A 10,706-nucleotide genomic window follows, 5' to 3' on the forward strand; every position below is an offset into this window, starting at 1 on the left:
ACCCCCCCCCCCCCGTATTTTATTAATGTGAACTAGTAATTAAGAGAACTCTCCCTGTAGTTTATTTATAAGTATTTTTAATATCTCATAAACAGCACAAATCTTGATTTCTGATGTCGTTTTCAGAGCCCTAACTAACCTATGAAAAATCTCGCCCCAGAAGCAATCCCTATCCATCTAAGTGGAACGACATCCCGGGATTAAATTGTTACTAAATGTGACCAAAGGAAATCTGCTTCTGCAGTCGGCTCCGATTATTTCTTCACTTCGCGCTTTATTTGGAAATGGGAAGAAGAAATAACGTTACATCCAGTTTTTAATTAGATAAAGCTACAGGTATTTATGCGCTTCAGATTTGCTCATTAGCAGCTATTTTATAGATCCTACAATGTAAAAAAATAATAAAAAAAAAAAGATAGTAAAACCACACCGAAATTTAAATGAGGAAGAAAAGAAGTAAACAAACACGTAAATAGCTACAGTCGCCTTCGTGCTGCCTCTCGAAAAGGGTGGAAGAAACGACCTCAAAGGATGAAGGAAACCTCCTCAAATAAAAGACAAAAGGAGCAAATTTGCAGCTTTCCAGCTCAGCCAGGCTGTCGCAGAAATTATACTCCAGCTCAAAAGAGGCCGGATCTCCCCCAGAATACCTGGTTTGGTTTTGTTCCCACCGCTACAGCAAAGCGCAGACCTTGCTGCACAGACGAAAGCTTAAAACTAATGTTCTCTTTTAACAGATTAAACTTCTGATAATTAGTTTAGCTTAGAATTGCAGGTCTTGTTTGTTTTCTAGAAGCCTGCTCTAAAAAAAACATTTCCCTTTTTGACCTGTGCTGATGAAAAACTTTGGCAGTGGCCATGTTGTTTCTGCCAGAAGGAGAAGCTGTCGATGCAGATATTCCTTGGACAAAACTCTAGCCCGCTATTCAGCCTCGTACACATTCTTTTCCTTTAGCAACGCGAGGCGTTTGCAAACAAAAGAAGTCAGAAATACATCTCTTCTTGCTTATTAGATACCTATCTCTAATTAAAAGTCCACGCAGGCACCCTGCTCACTTTGCCAGCTTCTGAGATGGAATATTCCCCCTGACTTGTCTCGGCCACTTCTCTGTTGCCTGAATTTTACAGTGAAATCTCTTTTCGGCGCGGAACTGTATTTCTGTCACAGTCCTCCCCATTATCAATTCCCATCTGACCGAGGTCCCCAGTCAAAGAACACCATCAATATTAATCACGATAATAATAATAATTCATATCAAGCATCTTCCATTCGCTTGGCCGTCTCCGTTACGTTATGAAATTAATAGATCTGCCACCACCAAAGAAAAATAGCATAAAGAGAGAAATCTGATTAAACTAGAGATAAAATTTTAAACAATTCTGGGAACTGCCAAGGCCAGCCTTTGGGCTCTTCTGTGCACCGCTCAAATCCAGTTAGCAAACTATGAGGGCTATTTAGTTATTTGTTTTGATGTAATCAGCTTGTGAATTATGTTTAATCAAATTAATTCTGCCTGCTGCCAAGAGAGAAGAAAAGCAAGGACATGGATAAAAAAAACCAGACCAGAAATACAATATTCTGGGTTATTGCAGCCTGTTACAGAAGCAGGAGGCTGCATACAGCTCTCTACAACATCAACGGTTTAAAGTTGTGCCGCAACCACGGAAGGATTGGCAAAGGGGGTTTTGGGGCATCATGGTCTTTGAAGGTGATTCTTCTACTTGAAAAAAAAAAACAACAAACCTTTTTATTCCTTAAGATTCAGCAAGTTTAGTTCATTTCTGGATTTCTTTCCAGATGACCTAGATGTAAATATTTAAATTCTATTCAAGCTTCATCGAGATTTGCTGGGACACCGTCCTTTCTTACGGCCACATGACCTGTAGGATACAGCCTAAAATAGTCCCAACGGGTTCCACGTATCTTTTTTCTCTTCGATAAAGATCCCTGTTCATACATACAACCTTAAACCACCTTTTTACACAGTTATTATGCCACACACAGCCCCAGCTTTGACAGCTTAGAAACTGATACCCCGCGTGGCATGGGGGATGCTTGGGGAGGTCTCTCCGTCCGCACAGCAGACGAGTTTTGGAGCAGAGGTCAAGGCTGACTTGGAGAAATCCTCACCCCACCATTGGCATCATTCACCACCACTTGGTCACAAAAAAAAAAAAAAAAAAAAAAAAAAAAAAAAAAAAAAGGATTGAGACCGATTTTCTTTCCCTATCACGGAACAGCAGCCCCGAACGATACGGGTTAACATTTAAATCTGGCTCCATACAACACTTATATCTGCAAATTAATCAAGGCTTCATTTGGGAACGTAGTAACGACCTCTAAAATGGTGGGTAGGGTCAAGTTTTAGGCCCTTCTCTTCCCCATCTGCACCTGTAAGCACCGCTCCTGCAATAACACAGGGTAGGAGCATCCACACACCATCCCGTGCAGCACCGTACCCTGCAGCTTGTTTTCTATTTTTGTTCTAAGTATTTTAAATGGAAATGATCACCACAAAAGGTCACGAAATGTGATCAATTGCTCTGTGGCATTTTACCTCGAGAACAAGCAAGCAAAAGTAAACACAAAGGTTTGGAACAAGATGAGCCGAGACATCGATGCCCTTTGGGCAATATGTGTAAGGGGAATTTAAAAGTAACTGGAGCTGGGTGCATTAAAAAAAAATAAAAATAATCAGAATATACATTTGATGTTGTGAAAATAGAGAAAGATCAAAGTGACAGGTACTGAGTGTTCCCAGCAAACCAGAGATTTGATAAAATCTCGCTCAACCGCAGTATATCCCCGTCTGTGAGCTTGGGGCTCCCACTCCTTGGTAGCTGTGCGAAGGGAAATCACCAAATTTCATGCCCGAGGAGACGTCCTGACAAGGAACAAGGGCTGGGGGGTTTTGTGCCCGCCCTTCACGCTCTGAACTGGGACATTTCCATGGCCGAACGGGCCTCTCATTGAAATCAGGCACAGAAGAAAAGCTCGGGGACTTCCGGTGAATGGCAGGAAGAAATAAAAAGGCAATAATCACAAACTTTTTTTTTTTTTTCAAAAGACATTCGGAAACAACACTCGACACGTCGAAAACATAATTAACATCTATTATGTACAATATTGTATTACAGAAGAATATCAACCCACTTCATCAGTGATATGGAAACATCAGACTTTTTTTTTTTTTTTTTTTTTTTTTTGGAGGAAAGTACTGGATTTAAGAGAAAAAAAAAAAAAAAGCACTTTTCACAAGACAAATATATTGGTTGGAACGAGCGAGCTGACAACAGACCTACCTGCACGTGGTGCGTATAACCTCCCACTAAAATCATTCTTTCCCACTAAAATCATTCTTTCCCACTAAAATTATTCTTTCCCCCCATCACCTCTTCCCCTGGCGCAGCCCTGCTGCTCGTGATTCCCCGAGATTGTTCCGTTTAATCAACGCGCCGTTACGTTTCTTGCAGATGTTAATCTGCAATCAGGGAACGGGTCCTGCTTGTTCACCTAAGTTTAAGTGATGCTACTGTAAAAATGGAAAAATCACTGGCTTCCCTCAAACATTTTTTTTTTTTTTTGGGGGGGGGGTGTTTTTGGTCTTATTTTAACACAATCTCCTGGAGAAGCAAAAGGAACCTTCTGCAAGGGGCAGATTGGGTCCCTTTGTGTGTGAAAAAGCTACACAGAGTAGGAATAGTTCGATAAAATAAGAAAAGCTACCCAAAGTAGGAACAGTTACATCAAATAAAAATAGCTGCACAAAGTAGGAAGAGCTACACAAATACCCGGCCCTGCTGGCCGCGAGCACGTGGCAGACTTACCCTGGAGTTAACCACTTCCAAGGAGACGTTCTGAGGCATCGCACTGGGCACTGAAAGGGAAGAAAAACACAAAGAAATGGGAAATATTGCCGTTAGTGTCCAAGTCAGAATAGCTTACATCGACTATTTCTCTTGTCGGAAAAGAAACAAAGCGCCGCTTTTACACCTAGTTTATAATCTGATCACAACCGTGCCGCTAAACCAGGTGGCACTTCAGAAGTCCCCCGGGGAGAGGAAAAACAAATGCATCTGTTCATTTCTTCCCATTTTTGATAGACCTATTAGCAAGCCCTTTAAGCAGCCAGTCAGCAGGCTCCCTGCAGTGAGACCCACGACTTGAATTCGGTTATTTGTTATAAACTTGGTCAGGAAGAAACAAGAACTTGCCACGACGTCTCTGGTTTTTCTGGATTAAAGGGCGTTTTTGGAATATACGTTACATATTTGGAATCTGTATTATATACAGGTAGAGCAGGGTGTTCCCTTCTTTGTGATACCCTTTTGTTTGGAAGGATGATTAAGAATAAAAGAAAAAAAAAACCAACACCTTTGCCTTTAGATTTTTTTTTTTTTACAAAGCGTTTCACAGGAAGGCTCTGCTTGTCACACACAACATCATCCACACCTGGTTTTATACAGCTAAGCGGTGTTATATTTCTTCGGATAAATCTACTATCATTCTTAAATTAAATTAAATTCTTAAGTCGAGAATTCTTAAGTGGGTTAAACATCTTACAACGATTCGTGAGAGGGTCCCGCACCCGTGGCTTGAACTCAAACGGTTCTGACCCAGGGGATTTTTTTTTTCTGTCTTCAAAGTTTCTTTAATCTCGCTTTCTCTACTTATATATATATATATATATATTTAAAATAAAAAAAGAACAAAACAAACCCGTTTGGTGCAAATTTATTTATCCCACTCGTGCTGCCAACTCCCTGCCTGTGAAGGATTGGGCTCCCACCACCAAGACACAGCATGGCTCCCGGTGAACGCTCAGCACCCTCCCAGTTGGACAAGCCATTAGCAACTCTTTCCTGACCAATTTCTGCCCATTTTCCCACTCCAGATCTGTATATTTATTTCCAATGTGCTTGTCCAATGGCGGTTCAAATGGCTATTCCTCCAGCTGAATGGCAAATATTAATTCAACCCCCGAGGAGCCCAGAGCTTTAAAAACAAGCTCGTGGTTGGTGATGCAGCAACTGCCTGGTGCGAACCTGAAGCTTTGTCTTCCTTTCTTTTCTGAAATATTTGCCTGCCTGCTAACGTGGGCTGCTGAAGAGTTGAAAAGCAGAGGTGTAGTTTATGTTTACAGAAAGGTGGCCCTGAATTTTGGGGAAAAAAAAGAGGGAAAAAAAGAAACACGGTGAATACCCAATTTAAAAATAGTTCACAAGGCGATGTATTAGGGTTAATGAGAGAAAACTTTTTTTTTTTTTTTTAAGAGTACAAGTATGAATATACCAAGTCAAAGAAGAATTAACACATCTTTTATATGACATTTACAACAACACTAGGGCAAAAGCATTCTTGTTGCAATCACCCACACATTTGCACTGATTCGGCAAAGAACTACGAGAACGGGCCGAGACCTAAAACATCTTAAGCGATCAAAGAAATTAATTTTGTTTAAAAAAGGGCAGCGTTAAGAAGTGCATGGATTATTATCTATTATTATCTGAAAGGGCAAGGACTTCCGGCTGCGGAGAATAATTGTAATAGGCAAAGAGCTACGAGCTGGGATCCATCTCCACTGGAAATCTTTAAGCTTTGCTTTACAACTGCTCCAATCTTCATGGAAAATTGCTGTCTAGGAGTGCGGGACATCCATCGCCAAGCAAAATAAATATTTCTGCAAATCACTTTTTCCAACCAAAACTTCCAGCGGGAGGAAGTGGTGAAATTCTATGTGCTGTATGGAGGCAGATGTAAGGGCGGGCTGGGTCTATATTGTCCCTGCGTATTGTTTCTATGTCTTATTTTTATATTTATTCTATATCTAGTCCCTCTAAGGTGCCAGCTGTGGCAGATGGAAACAATCCGTACAGCCTGGCTCAACGTCAGCGCTCTGGAAGAATCAGGCTGAGTCTACAGCGAGGAGTCACCTCGAACCTGAACATCTACGAATCTCTACAGAATGTTATAGGCACTAACACGACAAGATACACACACACCCCGCAGTCATGAAGGGCAAGGATGGCAGCAAGTCGTCTACAAGCTGGTTTTCCCGAGTTATTTTAAGCAGCGGTGGTCAGACAGCTCCTCTGTTGGGCTCTGTCTAGTCACGTCTACGTTCAATAAACAAGTCCCCTAAGTGCAGCACTTGGTAGCATCCTCAGCGCGCGCTGCTATTTAAGGACTGAAGTCGGTCAAAGCGAAGTCATTTGTCAGTGCTAATCGGAAAATAATTATTTCTAACGCGCGCAGGCTATAAAAAGAGCAAAAGTTAACAACAGTTAACTCGGAGGGACCTGCTGGCAGCAAAGTCACACGTTAATACCACTGGCCTTCATGAAGGCCCTGCGGATCATAACCAAAAAAAAAAAAAAAAAAAAAAAGAGGAAAAAAAGTTGGATTTGAAGCCTAGTTATCCGAAAATTCAGATTGCTTGGAGGTAGATGTGCAGCAAAGCGAGCGAGAAGGAAGGTAGAAACTCTTCCTCAGGTTGGGGATCCCAAATTGCAGAGATTTGCTGTTGGAAACGGGCTGAGGAAGCAACAGCTTGAGCCGCTGAATCTCCCCAGAGTAGCAGCTTTAGAAACGAGCCGGTTTCTCCAGTTTCTCTTTATTTGTTTCCATAGTGCCCACGACAGCGTAAAAGGGATCCAAGGCGTCGCTGCCGCAACAGCACCGGCACCAGCAAACGGTACACGACACATTTCATCTCCCTTAATGCAGAGATGTCAGCGCTCACACTCCCCTTGTTTTGAGAACTATCAGAGAGAGAACCGCCTCGGTGTGGCAAGGAATAAGAAAACGGAGATAAGTTTTGGACTTTTCTGAAGGAGCCGCGTCTGGTGAGCATCTCTCTCTCCTGGAAAGTCCTGTTCTCCCTGGAGAATATTTGCTCTTGTTGGCGAGTAAAGCAGGACTGCTCAGAGCCTCGGTTTCTCCGAGGTGGTTCCTCTTCTCCCACCCCTCTCTCACAGGCAGTGAAGGCTCCTCAAGACGTTGAGTCGTCACCACCTTAAACCCTTCCTGCTCATTACTGACTTATTTTATTGTGCTACACATTATTCCCCTACTAAACTTCTCTTCATCCTTTATTTTATTTTTTTCCCCCCCCACTATTTGTTTGTCTTTCCATCATTTCGATTATTCCTCTTCAGTGGATGCTTGTCATATCTCCCAATTTTGTTGCATGCACGAACATAACTGATACCCTCCTCTTTTATTCCAGAACTTCAATCAAACCAAGAAATAAATCTAGACCTGACCCGGCATCGAACTCAATCATTTCCACAACGATACTGGGTGCCTTTATTCCGTGCTCACTGTTCAGCCAAGGAGATGCTTTGCATTACCAAATCAGAGACCCTGATTTAATATCTCGGGTTGCAAAACAATCAGAGAGCTCCTCTGGCAAACCCAGCGCCTCTGAGATTACAATTACTTCCTCCGGTTTTATATCTTGATCAAATAAAGAAATTGGATGCACCTGGTAAATTTTTTTTTTTTGTTTATTATTCACAGCTTAATTACAGCATTAGAAATTAGAGCAGAACTCATTTTACCCAGGGTTAGCTACGCAATAAGCAATGAGCACAGACAGATGAATCCAGGCGTAACTCGGCCCCTTTGTCACAGCGCAGGGTGACTCAGGGGGTGGAAGAAGACTTGAATACTGGGGAGGAGCCCTGCTGCCTGCCTTGAGCCAGGTGCTTAAAGGTGGGTGAGAGGAGCCTCACGGCTGGGAGTGAGGAAGAAGGAATGGAAAGAAGAATGATGGGGAAAAGGTTCGTGTGGCAAGGAAACAAAAAATACCTATTTGATGGTATTTTGTTTTTCTTTTCATAGAATCACACACTGGTTTGGGTTGGAAGGGAACTTAAAGATCACCCAGTGCCACCCCCTGTCCTGGGCAGGGCCACCTTCCCCCAGCCCAGGTTGCCCAAAGCCCCGTCCAACCTGGCCTTGAACCCTGCCAGGGAGGGGGCAGCCACAGCTTCTCTGGGCAGCCTGTGCCAGGGCCTCACCCCCCTCACAGGGAACAATTTCTGCCTCAGATCTCATCTAAATTTCCCCTCTGCCAGTTTAAGACTGTTCTCCCTCATCCTGTCCCTCCCTCCTGATGACGAGACACCCCCCCCCTTTCCCACAGCCCCTTTCAGCCCTGGGGGGCCGCTCTAAGCTCTCCCCGGAGCCTTCTCTCCTCTAGCTGAACCCCCCCAACTCTCTCAGCCTGTCCTCACAGGGGGGGCTCCAGCCCCCCCAGCATCTCCGTGGCCTCCCTTGGCCCCGCTCCAGCAGGTCCGTCTCCTTCTGCTGTTGGTGCTCCAGAGCTGGACCCAGCCCTGCAGGGGGGTCTCCCAGAGCGGAGCAGAGGGGGAGAATCCCCCCCTGGCCCTGTGCCCCCCCTGCTCTGGGTGCAGCCCAGCACACGGGGCCCTTCTGGGCTGCCAGCACATATTGCTGGCTCACAGGCAGTTTTCCACCCCCCAACCCCTCCAAGTCCTCCTCCTGGGGGCTGCTCTCGGTTTCTAACTGTTGAAATTTGAGGAGTATCTTTCCAGTTGCCTATCAGATGAACCCATGTCCTTTGTGCTTTTGCTAGTTTTCTGTTGTTCTGCAATTCTAGAGCAGAAGAGTCCAGAAGGAACGAGATGGCTGAGGAAGCCCCCCCGAGTATTTCACTGCAGCACAGAGAGCACCCACATCCCGCGGGTGCTCTTTGGGAGAGGCAGAGGCACCAAGCAGGGAGAGCAAACTGGGAGGTAAAAGGGCCAGATCCAAGTCCCCAGCTCAATAAAGTCTGGAACAAATCAAATATATTAAATAACCAAGTCTTGCTGGTGCTGGCACTAACTTCAACCACAAAACCTTCCCACAGATGTTCTTCACCCAAAAAGGTTTCAAGGCTGATGCTCACATAAAAAAAAAATATTTTGCATGGGGAAATTCCCAAGTAATTCTTGCAGGGGAAAGAGGAAGAGGAGGAAAACGCCTCTATATAAAGAAGGATTGGATAATTTTGGGGGATGTCACCATACCAAGAGGTTCGGCTACTGCGGTGGCACAAGAAGCCCGTGGCTCCTCGCCCTGCTCACAGGGAACTGCTAATGACCTCGGAAAAACTTCAGAGACTGTCTCCTCTGTCAATCTGAACTTCAATCTTTGATTTTTACTTTAAAAAAAAAAAACAAAAACAAACCCAAACAAAAAAAAAAACAACCCACCAAGCGTTCATCCTATAATTATGGATATAAATTACATTTAAATCAACTACTCAGGAAGCATGAAATTCTACTGTCTGCCAATTGCTGGGATTAAATGCATTTTGTTAAATTCATGAGCGCGATAGCTCAAAGCATTTCTGAAACGGCACGCAGCTTGGCCAAATATTATCTGAGCTGTATTTTAAACTGAAAATTAAGCATTAAAGCTACAGCATGTTCCTTGATCTGCCGAACGCTGTCTGGGGGGGGGCTGTAGCTCCTGCAGCTGGAGATGCCACACTAAATCCCTTTGATTGGGGTGCGTCTCTCAGGCTACAGGTTACATCCCAGAGTTTCGTGGACAATTTCTGCCTCCAGACCTGTAGGAACTAATAGTAGAGGCTGTTCTTTTTTATGCAACTACATGCACCTTATTGTATGGTACACAGCAAAGGATCGGCGTGGAAAAAAAAATAACCTGCTCAAGCACGGATATTTTCAAGAGGAAAGAAGACTTAATTGTGACCCTGTCAATTTTTTACAAGCGGAAAGGAAAGGCAGATCAGTCTTCAGGACTTTTCTCCCATTTTTGACGTTGACTTGTGGTTCAAACAAGCTTTTGGAAAAGCAGCACAGGAGGAACTCACTGCCCTTTGAGAGGGTCTCGGTTCCTTGCCTGGGGGCTGCCCTCCAGATTTGGCTACCAGGGTGAAAATAAATGGCCGGAGACTACATGGACTGAGATGCAAACCCAACACAAAGACCAAAGGGAGCTGGTTGTGACGTGCCAGATGCTCTTCGTTAACAGTTTTATCCGGCGGCAAAAGCACCAAGCAGGAGCAGAGAGAGGTGGCCAGTCGCTGTCTCTTTGGCAGGGCTGGTTCCTGACTGATCAAAATCTAAATTTAAGCCGGACTATGCGTTGCAATCTCGAAATCACAGTGGGGAAGCCTAGGGAGCTGCTCCCCGCCATGGGGAGGGTGGTGGCAGGAACAAAAACCAGCCCGAAACGGGCAACTACAGCCTTTCTCCTTCCTTTATCTCTCCCCTATAAACCAGGAGAGATTAAATGTCTTTGTCCCTCCTCTACGTAGGCTGTTAGCTCGCCCATACAGGAGTTATTTCTTGGTGTTTTATTGCACGTCCTTCTAGCAGAAGGGACCTTAACCCTGGGAAAGGTCTCTGCGTGGTACCATAAAAGAAGAAAACGCAGAAAGTTTTTGGTGCTGCAGACTTGCTCCCTCTTTTCCTTCCTTTCCTTCTCAGGACAGACAGGACCACGGCTTGGCCAAAGCCCGGCTCCCTCTGTGGCCCTTTGGTTGCTTTTTGTTTTTTTCATACAAGAGACCAAAGTGGTTTCAGGCAGACTCGGAATAAGGAGGATGGAAAGATACCCTAAAGGGATTCTCTCTTCTTTTACAGCTGCTCTAAAAAAATTTAAAAAAATAAAATAAAAAATTAAAATAAAATAAAATAAAATAAAATAAAATAAAATAAAATAA

At 44.0% G+C, this 10,706-nt stretch overlaps 1 protein-coding gene across 1 annotated transcript in view; it reads right to left on the reverse strand.

Annotated features, from left to right (window-relative positions):
* Positions 1-10,706, reverse strand: part of DCC (DCC netrin 1 receptor) — a 260,983-nt gene that overhangs the window by 119,108 nt on the left and 131,169 nt on the right. The window contains exon 10 of the mRNA XM_026865876.1: positions 3,829-3,878. Within this exon, the coding sequence (XP_026721677.1) occupies positions 3,829-3,878 (50 nt within the window). The remainder of the gene's footprint in view (positions 1-3,828; positions 3,879-10,706) is intronic.

Source organism: Athene cunicularia (genome assembly GCF_003259725.1).
Source record: "Athene cunicularia isolate RWA chromosome Z unlocalized genomic scaffold, athCun1 chrZ_part1, whole genome shotgun sequence".
Taxonomy (NCBI): domain Eukaryota; kingdom Metazoa; phylum Chordata; class Aves; order Strigiformes; family Strigidae; genus Athene; species Athene cunicularia.